The following is a 23,221-nucleotide window of genomic DNA, read 5'->3' on the forward strand; positions in this document are numbered from 1 at the left end:
ACTTCCATTGGCTCTCCACCCTCTCGGAGGGCCTGCACACTGACTGAAGACTATAGAGCTGCTTTTCACAACAGCACAATGATCTGTACCTGCTTGTGTTCACGATTGACTTTCTTTTTTTAAACATGCGCTGCTGCGGTCCAGCAGTGGGCTTAGTTGTGTTTAAAAGCCAGCGCGTGGTAAACGTTTATTTCATTAGTATTATTTTGAACCTCGTTCCTGGTGATATAAGCGCGAGCTCTCAGGACTTAGACAAACTCTTTGGAACTCTGCTTTTCTTAGTTGCTTCTTGTTGTTGTTATTTTTCTCTGGGTGTCCGCCAGCCCCACCTGGTGGTTGACGGCAGACGTGCTCCTTCAATACCAGTGCGCTTCAAAGCGCATGCCCGCTCCGAGCTCACTGGGCTAGTTTCTATGGACTGCGCAGGATGGCAGCGGGACCGCAGCTTCTTACTTTATTTGTATCGCTCAACTTTTTTAACTGCTACGGAATATCTCCCACGGTCAGTTCAGAGAAGCTGGAATCCGAAACATGTAGGCGGCAGGTAAAGAAAGACGCTTTTGTTTTTACTTGAAGTGAAGAAACTAATTTATACAATGTAACAGCCAGCCTCTGTGATATAGCTGGTGGCAGCTGTGGCGAGGGGCTTCAGAAAAATGCGTGGGGTATTCGAACTGTGTTTTGAGTTGATATAATACCACTACCACTACTAATAATAATAGTGCACGCAACGGGGAAATGGGGGGTTGTTTTTAAAAAATCTTGTGATAACAAATATGTAACGTGCAGGTACTGTATGGTTATTTTAAAAAACAATATTCCAGCGCATTTAACTACAGTGAAAGGTGTGACCCATACAAAACACAAAAACATTTAGACATTCCTTTTATAACATGGTGCTGTTTTTTGTGTTTGACTTTTGACGTGTTATTTGTATTATTATTGTTTTTGCCCGTGTTCTAATTCTGTTGTGTGGGTAACAATAGTTAATACAATACTCGCAGCTAACAATATGTACCTTCCCCATGCAAGTGATGAGAATTTGGAGAGTACCGTCTTAGTTTTGAAAGTGATACAGTTCTAGTCGTGGTTCTGTTGCTGCAGCTCCGAGGAGTGGGGTAGTGGGGTGAGTGTTTGTTCTGGTTTATCTGACCCGGAGCACATTGAAGAAGTCAATCTGCTGGTCCTTTTGTGCCCGGCTCTGCATGGACCGACCTGTCCTTTGAATGCCGTGGTGCATTCGTCCGCCTTTTGTCATTTTCGTCAAAGCGGAGACACTTGTTTTCAGACAGGCATATAAAACCAGTGAGCCGGAACAGTTAGGAAATCTTTGAGTCTGTTACTCTTTTCAAGTCTCTTTCTCGTTGTCTCGAAATATTGTGTTTATTGTTGAAGAAAGTTTGTAATTTGATCTTGTTTCAAAATATAATTAACGACTTTCTTTAATATTAGTTACTAAATCAATATGAAAATATAGGTTTTTAAATTGATAAAAAAAAAAAAAAAAACTATTGAAATTCAATGCTGGCGTTTTAGATGTTTTGTTGAAGTGTATAATAATTTGACCTGCATTGCTTTGCATTTGTTTTTGGTTATTGGGCGTGTTTTTGTACCGGTATTTGTTGATTTTTGGAAATGACATTCTTGTCTGACAAGTCCCCGGTCTGTGCCATTTGACACGCTATTGAATGACTGATTAGCTGTGGAAGGAATGGGCTGCTCGGGGGCAGCGGCTGTGCCTTTGAAGTGATCCCCCCCATAGGAAGTCAAGGCTATTGGCTCTATTGAAATTCCTCAGCGCTTCCTCACGGAAACCACATGCCACTTCACCCCCCCCCCCCTCCCCCTCCCCCCTCCCCTCTCCCCTCTCCCCTTCCCCCTTCCCTTCCCCCTTCCCCCTCCCCCTCCAGGAGCACGGCGGGGGCTGGACGACAAGGCGAGTATTATGAAGAGTCGCATACACTCTGTAAAACACTTTGCTAGATTAAAAGGTTTATTGATAAACCCCTATTGAAGTATTACCTATAGTCATTCCTGTAAAATTATAACAAAAACACTACCCCCCCCCCCCCCCCCCCCCGCTCCTCCTTTTGTTATGAGCAATATCATGTATAACCCCCTGCTGCTGCAAGTAGTTAACATGGCTAATTAGATCCCATACTGACAAGCAGGGAGGACGCTGATGTCCCTGCAGCTAAAAACATGCTTTGGGGAATGCAAACAATATAGAGTGTCAACAAGCCCTGCTTTCACTGTGATTAAAGCACAGCCCTGCTTTCACTGTGATTAAAGCACAGCCCTGCTTTCACTCTGATTAAAGCACAGCCCTGCTTTCACTCTGATTAAAGCACAGCCCTGCTTTCACTCTGATTAAAGCACAGCCCTGCTTTCACTCTGATTAAAGCACAGCCCTGCTTTCACTCTGATTAAAGCACAGCCCTGCTTTCACTCTGATTAAAGCACAGCCCTGCTTTCACTCTGATTAAAGCACAGCCCTGCTTTCACTCTGATTAAAGCACAGCCCTGCTTTCACTCTGATTAAAGCACAGCCCTGCTTTCACTCTGATTGAAGCACAGCCCTGCTTTCACTCTGATTGAAGCACAGCCCTGCTTTCACTCTGATTGAAGCACAGCCCTGCTTTCACTCTGATTAAAGCACAGCCCTGCTTTCACTCTGATTAAAGCACAGCCCTGCTTTCACTCTGATTAAAGCACAGCCCTGCTTTCACTCTGATTAAAGCACAGCGCTGCTTTCACTCTGATTAAAGCACAGCGCTGCTTTCACTCTGATTAAAGCACAGCGCTGCTTTCACTCTAATTAAAGCACAGCGCTGCTTTCACTCTGATTAAAGCACAGTGCACAGTTTATGGACTAATGTTATCAGAATTGTGGGATTCTGCTAGAAATGCATGAGGTGAGTATCCCATTCCAGATATCACACTGCAAAATCAAAAGAAGCCAGTATTTATTCAGGTTCTGAAAACTCCTCAGAGATGGAAATAACACCCCTATTGCATAGCAGTTTGATCCTTTACTATGAGTTTAATAAGACACACCTGAGCTTGTTACTGTACCTATATATACACTTTGGCTAAGCAAGCACATATTCAAACCTGGCATGGGTGATATTGCTCTGCAATAGGAGTCTTATTACCATCCCTGCACTTGAGCCATCTGCATTTAGTCAATCGCCTTGTATTGTACCGGCACCTGAATCTAAACACTGGATGCTGTATAAAGCACTGCTTGTGTCTTGCGGAGAGCATTGAGAGAATAGACTGTACCTTGCAAACAGCCCTGTGCAGTGCTTTGTAGTTCAGTCCAATGCCTGGCTTGTCAGAGGCACTTCCAGGCTTTTCTGTGTGTTTCAGGACCAGTGAAATGTTAATACCTATTCAACCAAGGCCAGCTTTCCATAGTGCTGCAAATCCGTGGCCTATACAAAGTGCATTGCATAGTCTTTGATTATTGCCTGGAATCACCACCCAGCTAAAAACGACTTCTCTGCAAGGGGAGATTAAAACCTAGTCAATACTTCTATTAATAATTATAATTGAACACGTTAAGGAATGTGTTTCTACTTCGTTTCTGCCTTTTTATTTTCTTTAGTTTGGATCGTTTGGATTATTTTGACTTGCTTCTCTAGTTTTAAAAGGTAATCGTTTGAACCCTAATTAAGGTTGGTGTGCTGATGCTTATCAGAAGTAGTGGCAGGTGGTGCAATAGTATATACAGTATATTTGTTTAGGAAAAATATATTCCTAAAAAACAATGGTTAGTTAAAGAGCAAGTAGCTTTCTTTCCCCGATTCTCTTCGTATTGTATGTTCTGCTCTGCACCATTCTGAGTGCTGTTTTATTATTTGTATGCTTTTATTGTCTTGGGATCACTTGTGATGAAAGGTGTTATATAAAGTATTATCTAAGTTCAACATCTGGCATCTTCTAGCAGCGTAGATTAGCTTTGTGCCGTTCTCAATAAGAGAATTTCATTTTCCAACATCTCTCTGGAGAAGAATGACGTTGTGAGCTGCCGGCCATTCATCTGCACTGTGACAAGGGAAGGTATTACTGGAGGATGTTCCTGAGCCTTCAAAACCAGCCATCCAGCCCACTGACCTCTCGCAAGTTTTGTATGGGGCTGTGGGAAAGTCACTGGTTGACTAGCTCTGAATCAGGGGAAATCTCCAGATCGCTTTGAATGTGGAACCAGGGCTTTTCAGATGCACTGGCCCCTTCAGCAGCCAAATTCCTGCTGTTCCAGAACAATGTCTCTAGAACTTAAATGGAGGAATGCTAAAAGTGGCTTTAGGAGTTAAGTCTGTGTAACATGGGGAAGGAGAATGGAGAGACGTGCCTATGTTTTTCTGGGGGGGGGGGGGTTTGAAGGGGTTTATAGCGCTAAACCCTTCATATTTAAATGACTGCGAGTGGCTTAGTGCCATACCTTTGTTATAAGTTCAACTACCAGCTAGAGGCTCTCCTTAAATGCATAAAACATACAGGAAACGATTCTCCTTCCAGAACTGCCTGTTTCCCATTTCAACAAACATCTGATTTGAATGAAGTGCAGGGAAGGAGCTGCAGTGATCTTGGTGAGGGAGTCGGGGCTGTGCTGTGGCTCCAGGTAGCCTGATTGAGAGGCATTGGAAGCAGTTACTGCAGTGATCTTGGTGAGGGAGTCGGGGCTGTGCTGTGGCTCCAGGCAGCCTGATTGAGAGGCATTGGAAGCTGCAGTGACCTTGGTGAGGAGGTTGGGGCTGTGCTGTGGCTTCAGGCAGCCTGATTGAGAGGCATTGGAAGCTGCAGTGATCTTGGTGAGGAGGTTGGGGTTATACTGTGGCTCCAGGCAGTCTGATTGAGAGGCATTGGAAGCAGTTACTGCAGGGATCCCTTCTGCACGAGGGACGGGTGGAAAGGCTAGTTTTTCAGAATGCTTTCCAGCACAAGAGCTCTGGCTCTGTCAGCATTGATTCATCACTTCACATTGTTTAACAGGAGCTTCATCCATAACCATTTGACACTGAATATAGAAATACTAAAAGTTAAATTGAATGTCTAACATTTTGACTTCAAGCATTTCTCAGTGAAGACATTGAGAGACTTTTTACATTAAAAAAAAAAACACTCTGTAGTAAGAATTTTCATTTTACTTTTGTATTCCAATTTTTATATTCATTTTCACCTACATTATTAAAGTACGATTGCCTGCTTGTCTTTGTGTCTACGTAGTCTTCAGTTATCGCACATACTTGCGTGCAGTCAATCACATACCTGTCTGTCAGTGTACCCTGTATGTAATAAGGATATCTATATCCAGATATCATTGTAGGTATACCCACATCCTAATCACATACCTGTCTGTCAGTGTGCCCTGTATGTAATCAGGATATCTACAGTGACTATAGAAAATCTACCCCTTTCAAAATGTTCACCTTTTGTTGCCTATAGCCTGGAATTAAAATGCATTAAAATAGTTTTTTTTTTTTTTTTAATTTATCTACACGTCCTACCTACCCCACAACTTCCAAGTGAAAAAAATATCCTAAAAATTTGTAGAAAATTAATTAAAAATAAAAACTGAAATAGCTTGGTTGGATAAGTGTCCACCCCCTTGTAATAGCAATTCTAAATTAGCTCAAGTGTAACCAATCGCCTTCAGAATCACACACCAAGTTAAGTGGCCTCCACCTGTGTTAAATTGTAGTGATTCACATGATTTCAAGATAAATTCAGCAGTTCCTGTAGGTTCCCTCTGCTGGGTAGTGCATTTCAAAGCAAAGACTCAACCATGAGCACCAAGGCACTTTCAAAAGAACTCCGGGACAGTTGTTGAAAGGTACAGATCAGGGGATGGGTATAAAAAAAATATCAAAGGCCTTTTAATATCCCTTAGAGCACAGACAAGACGATTATTAAGAAGTGGAAGGTGTATGGCACCACCAAGACCCTGCCTAGATCAGACCGTCCCTCCAAACTGAATGACTGAGCAAAAAGGAGACTGGTCAGAGAGGCTACCAAGAGGCCAATGGCAACTTTGCAAGAGCTACAGGCTTTTATGGCCAAGACTGGTCAAAGTGTGCATGTGACAACAATATCCCAAGCACTCCACAAATCTGGCCTGTATGGTAGGGTGGCAAGAAGGAAGCCATTACTCAAGAAAGCCCACCTTGAAACCCGTTTGATCTATGCAAAAAAATACTCAGGAGATTATGTAGCCATGTGGCAAAAAGTTTTGTGGTCTGATGAAACTAAAATGGAACTTTTTGGCCTAAATGCAAAGCGTTATGTTTGGCGCAAACCCAACACAGCGCACCACCCAAAGAACACCATCCCTACTGTGAAGCATGGTGGTGGCAGCATCATGTTATGGGGATGTTTCTCATTGGCAGGGACTGGGGCACTTGTCAGGAAAGAAGGGAAAATGAATGGAACAAAGTACAGAAAAGTCCTTGAAGAAAACCTGCTGCCCTCTGCAAGAAAGCTGAAACTGGGACGGAAGTTCACCTTTCAGCATGACAAAGAACCAAAGCACACAGCCAAAGCTACACTGGAGTGGCTAAGGAACAAAAAGGTAAATGTCCTTGAGTGGCCCAGTCAGAGCCCCGACCTAAATCCAATCGAAAATTTGTGGCATGACTTGAAGATTGCTGTCCATCAACGCTCCCCAAGGAACTTGACAGAGCTTGAACAGTTTTGTAAAGAAGAATGGTCAAATATTGCCAAATCTAGGTGTGCAAAGTTGGTAGAGACCTATCCCAACAGACTCACAGCTGTAATTGCTGCCAAAGGTGCTTCCACCAAGTATTAACTCAGGGGGGTGGAGACTTATCCAATTATGATCTTTCAGTTTTTTTTATTTTTAATATATAATTTTTTTTCTCAATAAAAACTTTTTTCCCCTTAACAGTGTGGAGTATGGTGTGTAGATAAGTGGAAAAAAATCATTTAAATGCATGTAACACTGAGGCACTGACACAACAAAATGTGAAAAAAGTTCACATTCTATAGGCACTGTATATCCAGATCTCATTGCAGGTATACCCACATCCTGTGCTGCTCATAGGAAAGCCCTCCTCTCAAAACTGTTTTGTTGGTTTGTAATTTTAAGAAATGACGAGTGCTTTTTCTTAAAGCCCTGTTAATACACCTAGGGCTGTATTCACAAAACATTTAACAGAGCAAGGATGTTATAAAGAAAAAAACATTGGGGCTTAATGAAGAGCATCTGTATGAGCCTTAGTTGTTTCTTGATAATTCTGTAGTATAAGTTTGTTTGTTCGTTTTACAAAAAAATAGTAACTTTCACATGTCTGCAAGTTTAAACTGTTCTGAGGGACGTTTCTCCAATAATGAGCATCGCACCACCTTTCAGGGGCGTGGTGTTTGGGAATCTGCAGTGGATTGGACTGGAACTGGTTTATACTGGATACAGAAAGACCCGCCACCTGAGCTCCGGTTATCAGCCTCCAGGGCAGGTGCTGACGATACGAGACTCCATGTGTAGTGGGATAGAGGCGGGCTCCACGGCAGGTGTTGTGTGCATGCAGTGGAAGAGCTGAGTGACTCCTGCAGCCCCACATGGCGCGGACGTGTGTGAAGCTTCAACACAATGCTTGCTCTATGACTGATGGCCACCTTTTCTCCATGTGTGGGATGACCTTGAGAAATAATGGCAGTATGATTTTGAGTGCTTTGCAGCATAAACAGCTTGATAGACGAAAGCCATCGACTTGAGGGGTGAGCAGCCCCCCATGGAGGTGGAATGGCTTCATTGTATTAGAGATGTTAATAGTTGAGAATTTAAACATTTTCCAAGTCTTAAATCTTTTTACACATCATAAATCACCTAGGAAAAGATTTCTCAGCTTTGACTCAGGAGTGCTCACCTGGAGAGAGGATTTCTCTTGAGATTTTCACAGTGCCTCCAGATCATGCGCCCTCCTGCAAGTGTCAGATTGTGGGGATAGCTGGAGGTGTCTCTCCCTCTGTACATCCACCCATCTGTGTCCCTCTTAGATTTTTACACGCGTCTTGTTCAAGACAAGTTCATCAACTATTTCTCACACTGAAGGCTCTAATGTTGTATTCCAGCTGTGGCGGGGGGTGTAAGATACTGCATTCAGGTGCTTATTAGTATAATAACAGTAATGTGTGTTTCTGTGCGGGACAGCCCTTTACCTGCTGCAGGTGTTTCTGTGTATATATGTAAAAATAATGTGATATCTTGTAACAACTGGATAAGGGCGTCTGCTAAGAAATAAATAATAATACCCACATCCTAATCACATACCTGTCTGTCAGTGTGCCCTGTATGTAATCAGGATATCTATATCCGGATCTCATTGCAGGTATACCCACACCCTGTGCTGCTCGTAGGAAAGGCCTCCTCTCAAAACTGTTTTGTTGGCTTGTAATTTAAGAAACAACCCTAGTGTTTTTTCTAAATCCCTGTTAATGCACCTAGGGCTGTATTCACAAAACATTTAACAGAGGAAGGATGTTATAAACAAAAAAACATTGGGGCTTAATTAAGAGCATCTGTATAAGCCTTAGTTGTTTCTAGATAATTCTGTAGCGTTACAAAAAATAGTAACCTTCACATGTCTGCAAGGTGTTTAAACTGTTCTGAGGGACGTTTCTCCAATAATGAGCATCGCACCACCTTTCAGGGGCGTGGTGTTTGGGAATCTGCAGTGGATTTGACTAACTGGTTTATCCTGGATGGCTCTAATGTTGTATTCCAGCTGTGGCGGGGGGTGTAAGATACTGCATCCACGTGCTTATTAGTATAATAACAGTAATGTGTGTTTCTGTGCGGGACAGCCCTTTACCTGCTGCAGGTGTTTCTGTGTCTGGACATTTTCCTGCAGCCTGGTTCTCTATTTGAAGAGCTCTCCCCTCATGTGTGCACCTCACTGTGCTTCTCAAGGCCTGCGGGCAACGCCACATACTTCCAGAGGGCAGGGCTGCACTGTCTCACTCCAGAGGAAGTTGTGTGGAGCACATCTTGTGGAAACTCCCGTCCCATATTTCTCCAACCAGCAGCTTCTCTCCACAGAATCCCACCTCCCCTCAAATCTGTTTACTCTTGCAAAGTGCGTCACGATGAAGCGCGCCACGATGAAGCGCTCCACGATGCCATGGCTGCCCTTTAAACATGCAGTAAATAATATGAGCAGGCACAGGCGGGATTGGATGCCTTATCGTATTGTAAATAAAAAGTGGCTTAAGTTACACTTTTTAGATTCCTATTTTATGAAACGCACTGGAATCACTATTGACAGTGACAGTCGCATGAAGATACAGTGATGCTGGCCTCCCAGAGAGGTGATGTAGGTCAGTGGTTCCCAAACTGGGTTACAAGAGGTCCCATCCAGGCAGGCCTCTGAGCAGGGTACAGGGAGCACAGACAGATGTATTTGCACATCAGTGACAGTAATTACAAAAGACAAAATGATCACTACATTCCTTTTTAGCCACTGCCTGTATTGCAAAAGCAAAGCTGCCCACACAGTCGATGAGAAGCTGATAATACTAGGCAAGCTGAGGATAATACTAGGCAAGCGTGTCCCGCTGTTGAATAATACTGTGCAAAGCAAAAACTAATACCTTGTTTCCACGACACTGCAACAACGTGCTGGCATGGTGCTGTCACTGTTGTGAAAGCGTGTAGAGTTGTTTCCACGATGTTTGTACAAATCCATACCGTGCCCTGCCGTGTCAGCACCATGCCGTGCCAGCATCCTTTCATATTTCACAACCAAACGAGCAAGATGGGCTGAATGGCCTCCTCTCGTTTGTAAACTTTCTTATGTTCTTATGTTCATATCTGAACTGTCGTTAAACAAGCTCCGTGGGAGGATTACGAAATTAAAATGCTGATAAAAACATGGTGTGAATATAACATCCAAAAACAGCTAAACACTGCAGTCAGGAACATGAAGGCATAGAACCAAATATCCCAGATATTAAGAAGCGCAGGAATTGAAGTAAAAAAAAAAAAAAAAAAAAAAAAAAAAAAAAAAAAAAAACCTAGGCTACCTTTCTATTTGCTATCCTTCATCTTCTGTAGCAGGCTTTACGTTGTCTTTTTAATTTCATATGTAATTGTTTTATGTATAATAAAGTTGAACACCATCGCTAAAATAAACAACATCGCATTTAAAAACTCCATCTTAACACGTCTGCGTTTAGGTATTGCGTCATTACACGGAATTACACTTTTCGTGGGGACAGCCTGGCATGCTTTCATTACTATGCCATTTGAGTACCGTGCTGACACAGTATGGAAATAAAATTCGTGGAAACGAGGTATAATTGAAGACATGACAGATGCTAGAGGTCTGCAGCTGAATGAACCGCTTTGCTCTCCAAATTGATTCTGAACAATGGTATGCATTTGTATAGGTACTGTAACTTTACTGAGTTGATACTGCAGCATCTGATTGATACAGTGAGCGTCTTTACTGAGTTGATACTGCAGCAGCTGATTGATACTGTGAGCATCTTTACTGTGTGATACTGCAGCAGCTGATTGATACAGTGAGCGTCTTTACTGTGTGATACTGCAGCAGCTGATTGATACTGTGAGCATCTTTACTGTGTGATACTGCAGCAGCTGATTGATACAGTGAGCGTCTTTACTGTGTGATACTGCAGCAGCTGATTGATACAGTGAGCGTCTTTACTGTGTGATAGTGCAGCAGCTGATTGATACAGTGAGCGTCTTTACTGTGTGATACTGCAGCAGCTGATTGATACTGTGAGCGTCTTTACTGTGTGATACTGCAGCAGCTGATTGATACTGTGAGCGTCTTTACTGAGTTGATACTGCAGCAGCTGATTGATACAGTGAGCGTCTTTACTGTGTGATACTGCAGCATCTGATTGATACAGTGAGCGTCTTTACTGTGTGATACTGCAGCAGCTGATTGATACTGTGAGCGTCTTTACTGTGTGATACTGCAGCAGCTGATTGATACTGTGAGCGTCTTTACTGTGTGATACTGCAGCAGCTGATTGATACTGTGAGCGTCTTTACTGTGTGATACTGCAGCAGCTGATTGATACTGTGAGCGTCTTTACTGTGTGATACTGCAGCAGCTGATTGATACAGTGAGCGTCTTTACTGTGTGATACTGCAGCAGCTGATTGATACAGTGAGCGTCTTTACTGTGTGATACTGCAGCAGCTGATTGATACAGTGAGCGTCTTTACTGAGTTGATACTGCAGCAGCTGATTGATACAGTGAGCGTCTTTACTGAGTTGATACTGCAGCAGCTGATTGATACTGTGAGCGTCTTTACTGTGTGATACTGCAGCAGCTGATTGATACAGTGAGCGTCTTTACTGTGTGATACTGCAGCAGCTGATTGATACTGTGAGCGTCTTTACTGTGTGATACTGCAGCAGCTGATTGATACTGTGAGCGTCTTTACTGTGTGATACTGCAGCAGCTGATTGATACTGTGAGCGTCTTTACTGTGTGATACTGCAGCAGCTGATTGATACAGTGAGCGTCTTTACTGAGTTGATACTGCAGCATCTGATTGATACAGTGAGCGTCTTTACTGTGTGATACTGCAGCAGCTGATTGATACTGTGAGCGTCTTTACTGTGTGATACTGCAGCAGCTGATTGATACTGTGAGCGTCTTTACTGTGTGATACTGCAGCAGCTGATTGATACAGTGAGCGTGTTGTATTCGTGTGGTTGGACTTTGACTTGTGGTTTTTGGTTAGGTCTGAATGGGTTTCCTAATGCCAGTAAAAACGTTTGGTGTAACCATGAAGACGTGTTTTAAGCGTGATTTTTTATTAGAGCTTCATTTATTAAGTGTTGTGTGTGTTCTCAAGTTGGACCCCCTCATCAGTTTTACTCCCAAAGTGGTCTAATGATATGTATGTAGCTCATTAAATAGTGAAACCTGTGTTCAAATGCTACTAGGCCCGACAGTGCTGACCAATCCATTTTCAAATTGGAGAACGACAACTGAAAAATTTAGCGATCAACAAAACAGCACTTCACATGTTTCAGTAGCTGTGAATTTTTTTCGCCCCCCATATTTTGGACTAAAATCCTGCCTATGGGAGCTACTGTCTGTCTGTCTGTCTGCCGTGCTCCTGTGCTTTGTTTTGCATGACCATTGTCTATGCTGACAAGCCCGGGCTTGTTGCAATGGTACCAGAGCTCTGTTTGAACAGTAGCTGATAAAGCAGTCTGTTCTAGTGCAGTGCAGATTCAGATTGTGGCGGCCCAGTATCAGTACTGCTGTGGCTCATGAATGCATACCTGCGGGGCTACAGGAGTGTGTGTGTATGTTTAATTCTCTCCCAGGTCACCTTTCTCAAAGAATTCCCCACAGTAAACAACTGCTTGTGCCAGTTTGTGTGCATGCCGCTGGGACTACCTTCAGGGAATGGAAATGGAGAGGGGAACTATCTTGGTAAAATATCGTAGTCGGGGATGGAAATAAGACTCCTATTGTACAGCATGCCCCCCCCCCCTTTTTCCAGGTGTTGAGCTTGATTAACCACTTGATTAGGTAACAAGCTCTGGTGTGTATTATTAAACTCCTAGTAAAACCAGGACTGGATCAAATTGCTGTGCAATGGGTGTCTTATTTCCACCCGATACTGGTTGGGTTCAGTTGTCTCTGGATCAAATAATCAACTGTGATCTTTTCTTTTGGGAAAAACATATTGTAAATGTGTCTGTGTAGTTACTGTAATTCTACTGAGTTTTGTAACGATGTGACTGGAGCTACTTTACAGACTTTTAATAAATGGCGCTAATGACCCGTAGTCATACTGATTTGTATAACAGTGGTTTGGTTACTGTAGTTCTATCGAATCTTGTTGTGTTTACTCCTGCATTGCGCACCTCGCTGTGCTTGTGTGACGGCACTACAAAACCAGCCAGGCAACCCCTCTGGCCTTTAAAATGCATGTGCATGTGTGTGAGTGGGGGGGGATCCCAACTGGAAACAGCCTTCAGTTCCTGGGGAATCCATCAGCCATGAGGGATGCATATTGTGGATTGTGTCCAGGTGTGTATACGGCAGACAGCTTACCTCACACACACGCATGTATTATTCAGAGACACTGGCATGTTTTACAATTACACAGTATTTTTCAGGTTCGTCCAATTTTTGCATTTAGATGTAATAAAAACATTAAAGATTTTGTAGTTCATGCAGAACAGAAACAGAACAGAAGTTTTTTTGGTTCAGTGCCGCGGGGACATCACCCGTGTGGGAGAGGCTCCTGCTGTGCAAACACTAAAAAAACCAACTTCTTTACAAAATCCCAACACAGGTAAATGCATGATATTGAGAGATTTTACTACGTGTTCTTCTGTTAATGTTGTCTATGTCATACAGGGCCCTTTTATTATTAATATTATTATTTATTTCTTAGCAGACGCCCTTATCCAGGGCGACTTACAATTGTCACAAGATATTACATTATTTTTACATACAATTACCCATTTAAACAGTTGGGTTTTTACTGGAGCAATCTAGGTAAAGTCCCTTGCTCAAGGGTACAGCATCAGTGTCCCCTACCAGGGATTGAACCCACAACCCTCCGGTCAAGAGTCCAGAGCCCAGAGCCCTAACCACTACTCCACACTGCTGCCCATTGTTCATTGATGTATGTCTTTAAAACAACACAGCCCTTGAAGACCCATATTAATGAACACAAAGGTACTATACGGAGAAATGATACCAACTATCCTTTAGCTGTACATTTTAATAAAAAACAACATTCCACATCTGATCTGGTATTTTGGGTTTTGGAAACCGTCAAAATTGGCTTTAGAGGTGGCTCAGTTGACAAACGACTCTTGAGAAGGGAAAGTTTTTGGATATATTTTTTTAATTCTGGCCTTAATGAAGACTTTAACTATGGGTCTTTTTTCTACAATGTAGTATGTATGTATGCCTCTGTTCATTATTCAAGTTGCACAGTAAAAAGAAAAAAGTAACTTAGTAAAAGAATATCTAGTGACTTTGTGTACAGATTGAGTGTTTAATATAAAAAGTATGGTGCTTTGCCTTTTGTTTTCGTTTCTGTACCTAATTACTTATTCGTATTTTCAGTTGTTTTTGATTGTTCTAATTGTCAATAGAAGGTTTGTGACGTAAAGGTGATTAATCACATGTGGAAAATTTGAGTGTATAAAAAAGGGGTGTTCCTCTGTATCAAAATAAGTCTACTCACGATTAAGACTGTCGAAACGTGTTGAGATTTTGTTTGTGCTTTTTTGTTTTCTAAAAAATGTGAAGAGAAAAGTGAAAATAAAAAATAAGAATGGAAATAATTTGTTAATAAATTAGTTTTGTGAAGAATTAACTCTGTAAAACATGTCAGTACCCCCCTCTGTAAAACATGTCGGTACCCCCTCTGTAAAACATGTCGGTACCCGAGGTCGGTACCCCCCTCTGTAAAACATGTCGGTACCCCCCTCTGTAAAACATGTCGGTACCCCCTCTGTAAAACATGTCGGTACCCCCCTCTGTAAAACATGTCGGTACCCCCCTCTGTAAAACATGTCGGTACCCCCCTCTGTAAAACATGTCGGTACCCCCCTCTGTAAAACATGTCGGTACCCCCCTCTGTAAAACATGTCGGTACCCCCCTCTGTAAAACATGTCGGTACCCCCCTCTGTAAAACATGTCGGTACCCCCTCTGTAAAACATGTCGGTACCCCCTCTGTAAACGTGTTCCTCTGGTGTTCCGTGGACCTCGTGTCTGTATTTTTACTGTCTTAGTGACGTTAGTTAAGGGGTCAGTAAGTCATGGCTGGAGGAAAACGCCAGATGAGTTGAAGAGTGGCAGTGTTTAGGTCCACCCCTGTTTAGATGGTTAAAATAGACCCAAAAAGCACTTTCCATTGCTCTTTAACTGTATTCCATGTCTCAAGTAGTGCCTGTAATGGTTTTAAAAACTGTTCTAACCTGTGCGTTTCAGAAACTGTTCTAACCTGTGCATTTCAGAAACTGTTCTAACCTGTGCATTTCAGAAACTATTCTAACCTGTGCATTTCAGAAACTGTTCTAACCTGTGCATTTCAGAAACTGTTCTAACCTGTGCATTTCAGAAACTATTCTAACCTGTGCATTTCAGAAAGTTGTGAAGGGGGTGATGTGAATCAGTGTACTATCAGGACAGTATTGAAGATGGGTGAAGGGGGTGATGTGAATCAGTGTACTATCAGGACAGTATTGAAGATGGGTGAAGGGGGTGGTGTGAATCAGTGTACTATCAGGACAGTATTGAAGATGGGTGAAGGGGGTGATGTGAATCAGTGTACTATCAGGACAGTATTGAAGATGGGTGAAGGGGGTGGTGTGAATCAGTGTACTATCAGGACAGTATTGAAGATGGGTGAAGGGGGTGATGTGAATCAGTGTACTATCAGGACAGTATTGAAGATGGGTGAAGGGGGTGATGTGAATCAGTGTACTATCAGGACAGTATTGAAGATGGGTGAAGGGGGGTGGTGTGAATCAGTGTACTATCAGGACAGTATTGAAGATGGGTGAAGGGGGTGATACTGACACTCTCTGCGTTGGAATGTGTGTTCTCTTCAGTGATCCCCGTTCAATTTTAAAAGAATGTGCACACGGAATTAGCAGCGACTGACTCTCTGGATGTTGTATTTACATTCAAAATGAAGAGAAAACCCCAAGTTCATGGCATGCTTATGACAAGACGCACTGTGTCTCATTAGCGGCAATTTTACCCGATGCAGGACACAAAGGCTGCTGTCCCAGAGTGTGAGAGCGGGAGTGTAAACTCTGAGCCATGCGGAGGTAATGAGAACCACATGCAGGATGGATCCTGATTGCTGATTTGGTCTGGTGAACTTGGCTGTGTTCCGAAGGGTAGTCATTTCCTGCATCCAGGGGCAGATTGGGACAATTAAAACTGGTCCCGGAAAACCTGTGTAGCTTCTAATTCTGAATAGAGAACCCTAACATAAAGAACACAAATACAGAGATTTAGATCAATAGCTGTGTTATATAATATAATATTATATATATATATATATATATATATATATATCATATTATACAGTGTATATATATATATATATATATATATATATTATACAGTATATATATACTTTTATATTATCTTCAAGTGTGGAGTAGTGGTTAGGGCTCTGGACTCTTGACCGGAGGGTTGTGGGTTCAATCCCCAGTGGGGGACACTGCTGTTGTACCCTTGAGCAAGGTACTTTACCTAGATTGCTCCAGTAAAAACCCAACTATATAAATGGGTAATTGTATGTAAAATAATGTGATATCTGTATAGTGTGAAATAATGTATAATGTGATATCTTGTAACAATTGTAAGTCGCCCTGGATAAGGGCGTCTGCTAAGAAATTAATAATAATAATAATAATAATACAAATCCACAAAATAATTCCTTTGTGCATTAATTCCTTTTTTTTATTTTTTTTTATCTAGCCCCAATACAAAATCCTCAAATGCCCTTGATAAGATAATGCAGGTGGAACAATAACCCCAAACTCTATATAGTGTTTTATCTCTTCCAACACAGGCTGTTCGTGTTGCCAACCCAACAAACTGCAGCCAAAACTAACAGTGGACACCCACACACTGATTATAATGCTTATTGTGTGACCTTGAAGTTCCAGAATATTCTGCGCAGAGGGTTCTCCTGTGAGTGAAGGTCCTTTTCTGTTTCTATTCCAATGTTTTGTTTCCATAACATGGTTTAGAACCTCTGCTTCTGTAGTTTTTAGGTTCCTCTTTCAAAACAATGGGAGCCCTGATGCACTGACCGTGCCCAACCATCCTTCTGTCTGTCTGTCTGTCTGTCGCACTCTAAAAGGTGAACACGATAACTGCCTTGGTCTTCACCAGTCTTGTATTGCATTTGGCTACAATCTGCAAAACTTGACTTCCATGCAAATATTTGTAGTCTTTCAAGTAACTATGCTATTACATGCCTCCTCAGCCCCTCTGTATGTAAAACACGCTCTCTGTTGTTATTGCCAGAAACCCCCTTTGCCGGATCTTCTGAAGTGAATGAATGTTTCCCCACATCTTTCATCTGCAGAGTGATTTTGAGCTGCTGATTTATAGTGTGAGCTCCACCTTTGTTTTGTTGTGCTTGTTTTCAACCACGTTGAACACCTCTTATCAATTAGGCCTCTCCACACAGCACTTCACACACTAGAGGGCCGGGGATGGGGAGAACAAAGGAGTGTTCTGGACAAACCCAGGGGGCAGCAGGACAGGGCTGGGAGGGGGGCTGATCTCTGCAGCTTTTGGATGAAGTTACAAGCTGGTACATGAGCTGAACCAATGCTGCTTGTTAATGAACTCTGAATGTGAGCTTCCTCAGGCCTGCAGATTAGCATTCATCTCTCTCCTCTTACAGACTGGAAACAGTCTTTGTAAACTGAGCCCTAATTAAACAGTCCGTACGGTGCTCAATAAGGGCTTGTGGCGAGGGGAACAGCCAGGGTTTCAATGTTAATGTTGAGTTTGAAGAAAAAACATGAAACCATGTAAGGCAGGACCAGTGCTTTGGTGACCAGAGTGCGACCATCAGCACTTACTGGTGCCGGCACTGCCAATACTAATTATATTGTATACAAAATAAATACAATATAGACTTATGCACTTGTCATTTTTATTTCATTTATTCTGTAATAGAGACAAACTGTTTCTCATTTAAACACAGCAGCCCCTCTGAGCTGAATTACCAGGCCCTAATGATACAATCAGATGTTTTGCGAGATTTTATTGCTGTGACAGCAGGTCAAACTTAACAGGTCAGTCAATCATAGAAATTGATATCAATGAATATAATATCTAAGCTAAAGTACATTGCTAACACATTTAAAGTTAAATGCAAAAGCTGCTTTCACTTTCCTGTTCAAATCACATGCTGCCCAATTCCCAGCTAAATCTAACACCATTATAATGATTTGCAATGCTTGCATCATGAAATGATATGAATAACTATTAACAAATATCCCAGAAGACTAGGTCGTGAAGGCCTTACATTACCCCACGGAATGAACTAGAAAGCAAAGGCTGTCACACAGTAGTTAAAATTATTATTTTTTCTTGTGTGTTTCAGGCAGAAACAGTACAAAATGTTTTCATGTTTTGTTTTTTTTCACAATAAAGTGTCAGCAGACATTTTCATAAAGTAATAACATTACTGAGATTCTTTTTTTCGCTTGCACGCAAGTGAAAGCTGTCAAATTTTACTTCAATAAAATAAATGTAGAAAAGGGGTGTTGTACAGAAACTCACCATTTTCATTTATTGCATTCCTCATAACAGAAGATATGACCACGACAGAAAACACAATGTTGATCGCTATACGTAACATTTACTTTGCAAGTTGGGCCAGTGTTTGGAAAGCGTGAAGCATGTTCCAGTGACGTACAGACCCTGCACCTGTGTCCACCCGATTCTGACTCGCTTGCCAAATCTGAAGCAGCACTTTGCTTATCCTGTTTTTTATTACAGGATATGGTTAATCGCACTGAGCTGTTTTATCACACTGTTGCACAAATTATGGCAATATGGTGAAATGGTGAAAAGCAAAACATCTTGTGATATGTATTTCTAATTTCTATCGACTATGTAATTAATTCAGGGGTTTTCAACCGGGGCATGTGTACCGCTGGGAGTACTTTGCAGGGTCATAGCGGGTATGCAGGACGACTCGGACATGCACAAATAAAAATGAAAGGAAAAGAAAACAATGATGTTGAATTGATTGTATTTAACGGTATTATATAATCTATTATATATCTCCTAAACCACTGCAAATAAATATTTTTGCAGCTCAAAGGTTACAGTCTCACCTATAGTTTCAAAATGATCATCCATCTGTACACATGCATGATTTCGGTTTGCATGGGTTTCCACTCTGATACTGGGCGCGGCTGCATTTGAGTAACAGTAATAGCAGCTGGTTGAATTTGTTTTCTGTGTACATCCAGATAAAAAATATATAAATTTCTTACTTGCAAAAAAAAAAACAACTAAGGAAGAAAACACGAAAGGGTCTACAGAAAGTGAAAAGTGACAAAGTCATACCGAGTCTTTTTGGATAATTAAGTTTTTTATAGTTAGTTGTTATAGTTTTATCTTGAGGTTAATGTTTTCTGATGTTGTAAACCGTTTTAAATGGCACATATAATTATGCTGAGATGGGACGTGAAAGGTAATGTAATACACATTTCCAGTGGAAATTATTTTGGATTATTTATAAGAACTTGCCGAATAGAAAGCGAATACATGTGTTTTAGTCTAAGCATTTGTCATTGAATTGAGTTTATTATAGTGTTTCTGTTGAAGGCATTGAGAAAGACTTCTAGTCGAAATGCTTGTCATTATTTATGAAGTTTCTTTTAGTATTTAATTTTAGCACACATGCTCGTTCTGAATGATGCTGGGTTATTTTGTACCAGTGCTGGCAGAGCCTACTGTCAGTTAGTCTAGCATGGTATGCTCCGGGAGCATGCACACTGTGAATAGCGGGGATGTTGATGCTGTCTAGTAAATCAAGTGTAAATGAACTTTTGAATGGTGAATCAGCCCAGTGCCCCTCAGCTGATTGACAGCACCTGGTTTCTGTGGAGCGCTCAATCCCAATAGCAGATCAGTGGGTTTGTGGAGCTGTATCACACGTACGAAGAATTGTCTTCAACTCTGAGAGCACCGGAAAGTTAATCTAGTGCCAAGACTAACATGGATTATCTATAGGTCAGATTAATGATGTCATATTTCATTGCATCTGATGACATACATTGTATCAGATTACATATTTTTTGACAGTAAACTAGAACTGAAGAGCAGCATCTGTTCTCCGGTCAAACCTCTTTACACAGATTATATCAAAGTAAAATAAGGGGACACTTGAAAAAAACATTCAGTCTGAGGATGGGAGCCGGTGCCCAGCATGCTGTCTGTCTGCTTGTCAGTCTGTCTGATGTGGAACAGACAAAACACTTCTTTGTACAGTATGACTCAACTCAGTCAGCTATCAGAGTTCATTACTTTATGCTGGGCTTCATATTTCACTGGTTGTAAAGCATGTTTTGTTCTCTCGTGAGTAAGCTGGCACTGCGCACAAGAAATGAAGACACTAGAAGTGCGGCTGCTTCTAACCATTTTTAAAACTTCCCTCAGTGCTCGGGCAGGGTGCACTCTGGAGCAGGGCTCAGCTTGTGCAGTGAAGGAGAGAGACCTGGGGCAGGGTGCACTCTGGAGCAGGGCTCCGCTTATGCAGTGAAGGAGAGATACCTGGGGCAGGGTGCACTCTGGAGCGGGGCTCAGCTTGTGTACATGCAGTGAAGGAGAGAGACCTAATGCAGGGAGGCCCTGGTCTCATCCTGTACATGTCTGTTTACTGCACATCCTGCACATGTCCGTTTACTGCATTTCTGCTCACTCTCCATCTCTCGTTCTCAGGCGATGACTTCTGGCAACAAGATCTCAGGACCGGCCGGGGGAGTCACCTTCAGATATGAAAGTAAGAATCTCTTCATACAATCTGTCTTAAAAGTGCCCTTTTCTCAGTCAAGTGCCCCTGCCCTTTTAATATCCCCTGCACGTTACTGTTCTGAAGAATTTATAATGTCTTCTATACAGTCCAGTATTCAGAAGAATATAATAATGTCTTCTATACAATCTGGTCCTCACTCTGACAATGGGAAGCAGCTGATTTGTGAATCAGTCTGCTTTTCTCTTCTCAATCTAAGATTTGTTCCATTATCTTTAATCTATTTAATTAAAGGAGTGGTACTCAGGCTGCTTTGTCTTTTGGTTCCTCTGACAGAGCTGCATATGAAATACCCACACATCCTAAAACAGAGTATAGCAAGACAAGCCAAGAATGAGGCCTTGGGAACCCTTGCCCTAATTTGTTTGCTTTAATACATATTTTACCCTCCAAACCTTCCTGGCGTGGAATACTCCCCAGTTCTGCAGCAGCTGAAGTAGATTTCATCTGTTACCTCTTCAGTGTGAGTTTCTTCTGGTTCTGATCTCAGGTTTTGGATTGAGAGTTTAACACTGAACCCCTGAAGTATACATTCTGCAGTCATGTCTGTCCCTGGAGGGGCTGCACTTTCCCAATACTCAGACTCTCTGCGTTTCACAATTCTTTTAATGCCATAAAATATGGGGTTAACAGCCCATTGTATTTTGCGTTATTGAATGTTATACCAGTATCTCACACTGTGTCTCATTCTGCGGTCTTTGTTTTCAGACTGCACTCTTAATAGGAGTGGAATTGGGAAACACGCCATTGATGGAGTGAAGAACGTCCACTTCAGCCAGGGGGCGTGTGAGGAGCAGGTGGCTGTGACTGTCCACTGGACCCCCAGCCCCCTCGGTGAGTACCAGCGAGGAAGCACTTCCATTGGGCTTCTCCAATCCATTCCCCTGCCTGGAACCTGGAACCAGTGTCACTGTACTGCAGTGCTGTAAAGTAGTAGTGCGCAGAGCCATTGACGATCACTCTAAAACTTGCAGAACCGGAGAAATGATGTTTTGAAGTGGCACGTGTCAGTGAAGCTGCAGTGAAGAGAGCCAGAGTGGCGGCTTCCATTTATGGGGTGCCAGTGTAACATGTATGCTAAGAAAAGGGGGTGGCATATAAAAAGTGTGTACACCACTGCTATAGGACAGCACTGTCCACTCCAAGCTGCAGCTAGCAGAGTCCCAGTTTTTGATGATATCTGGTGATATGTGACAGGCAGGGCTTCTGTCCCCTGTCAATGAAATGAGGTTTAAAGCTCTATAACGACGAATGCACTCTTTTGCACTGTGGTTAAGACTCTCTTGCGGTGTGCAGGGTCACCAGTTCGCACCCAGCCTCCACCCTGTTTCAGGTGCTGTAGGTAATTCATCACAATGTTCAGAAACACATACTGTAGATTATAAGGTAAACTTCTACGTCTGGTTTCACAGACCTTGCTTAACATTATTCTTACCTTACCTAACACCATTGGGTAGTCCAAGATTAGAGCTAATCAGGGTCTGTGAAACCATTTAGACTCGTGCCTTCGGCTAGTTTCCCCTTTTCTAGCTTTGATTGAGCAAGATGTGCTCATCAGGAGAAGCCGATACTATCCATACCTCTCACTGCCTCTGTTCCAAACCCCCTGGAAGGAACAGTCTAATTGCAGTCCCCCTGGACATGTTGCACTCTGCCATTCCTCTTCAGTAGAGAAGCAGGAAGGCACCGCATGGGTTTCGTGGGGTTTGGAAAGTGACTCACTCTCCAGTGCATGGGGGATGCTCAATGGATGGTAGGGTGGAAATACATCACTTACAAATCTTTGTTTTACTACCCAGTCAACTTATCTCCAGATACAAGAAACAAAAATTGAAAGCTACAGTAATAAGTGTGTTTGAATCACACACTTGAATTGCAGTGATGCAGTCAGCCAAATGGTTTTAGATTTCATGCAATAATCGTCAGCACAAGAGCACCCAGCTAGAAAAGGTTTGTGATGCACTGTGGTGGAGCAGCTCGGGATGTTAAACTGCACAATCGCTGTGATTTCCAGGCTTTTGTCAACACAAAGGAGAGCAGCGCTTTAATTGAAGTCTGTGACAGGAGCCCAGACCTCCTCTTCAAAGCCCTTAGTGATCAAAGGTTCAGATTACCTGCAGCGAGTTATTGGTACTCTGTATGTGACAGTAGCTCACATCTGTACAGAGGTCCCAAATTACACATTGTGATGCATTAGAAGAGGAATTTGAAACAGATATATCCTGGGCTTTCATGTACTGAAGCACTATTGAACCTGGTAATCTAAAGCTCTCCATCGCTCTCTGTCTCAGACCCGGGAGGAGCACGGAGCACAATGCAGCCTCTTGTGTGCTCCCTCTCCCTCCCTTTTGCTCTCTCAGGTTAATCCTGCTGATAACTGCAAGTCAGGACACAGCTAGAGAGCTCGGTCCAGCCCCTCCTCTCTGCTCACGCAAGCACTGAAAGAGCAGCCCTTTATTAGGGAACGAGGAGAACCAGTCGGGTGACTACTTCTGTATTTTGTATTTTTTTTGACATGATAGGATCTGCATGGCGAGGTGTGGAGTTACACAAGCTACAAGAGAGAGGCTTGTCAGCTCCCTGCTCTCTGGTAATGGGAACGGACTGGAATGTCTTCAGATGGAATGTAATTAAAGTGATGTGTTGAC

The 23,221-nt window shown here is 42.4% G+C and overlaps 1 protein-coding gene across 1 annotated transcript in view; it reads left to right on the forward strand.

Annotated features, from left to right (window-relative positions):
* The first annotated feature begins 361 nt into the window (after positions 1-361).
* Positions 362-23,221, forward strand: part of LOC117963418 (interleukin-17 receptor D-like) — a 53,371-nt gene continuing 30,511 nt past the window's right edge. Inside the window, exons 1-3 of the mRNA XM_058999398.1 lie at positions 362-544; positions 20,483-20,543; positions 21,282-21,407. Of these exons, the coding sequence (XP_058855381.1) occupies positions 428-544; positions 20,483-20,543; positions 21,282-21,407 (304 nt within the window). The 5' untranslated portion in view covers positions 362-427. The remainder of the gene's footprint in view (positions 545-20,482; positions 20,544-21,281; positions 21,408-23,221) is intronic.

Source organism: Acipenser ruthenus, chromosome 25, assembly GCF_902713425.1.
Source record: "Acipenser ruthenus chromosome 25, fAciRut3.2 maternal haplotype, whole genome shotgun sequence".
In the NCBI taxonomy this organism is placed as follows: domain Eukaryota; kingdom Metazoa; phylum Chordata; class Actinopteri; order Acipenseriformes; family Acipenseridae; genus Acipenser; species Acipenser ruthenus.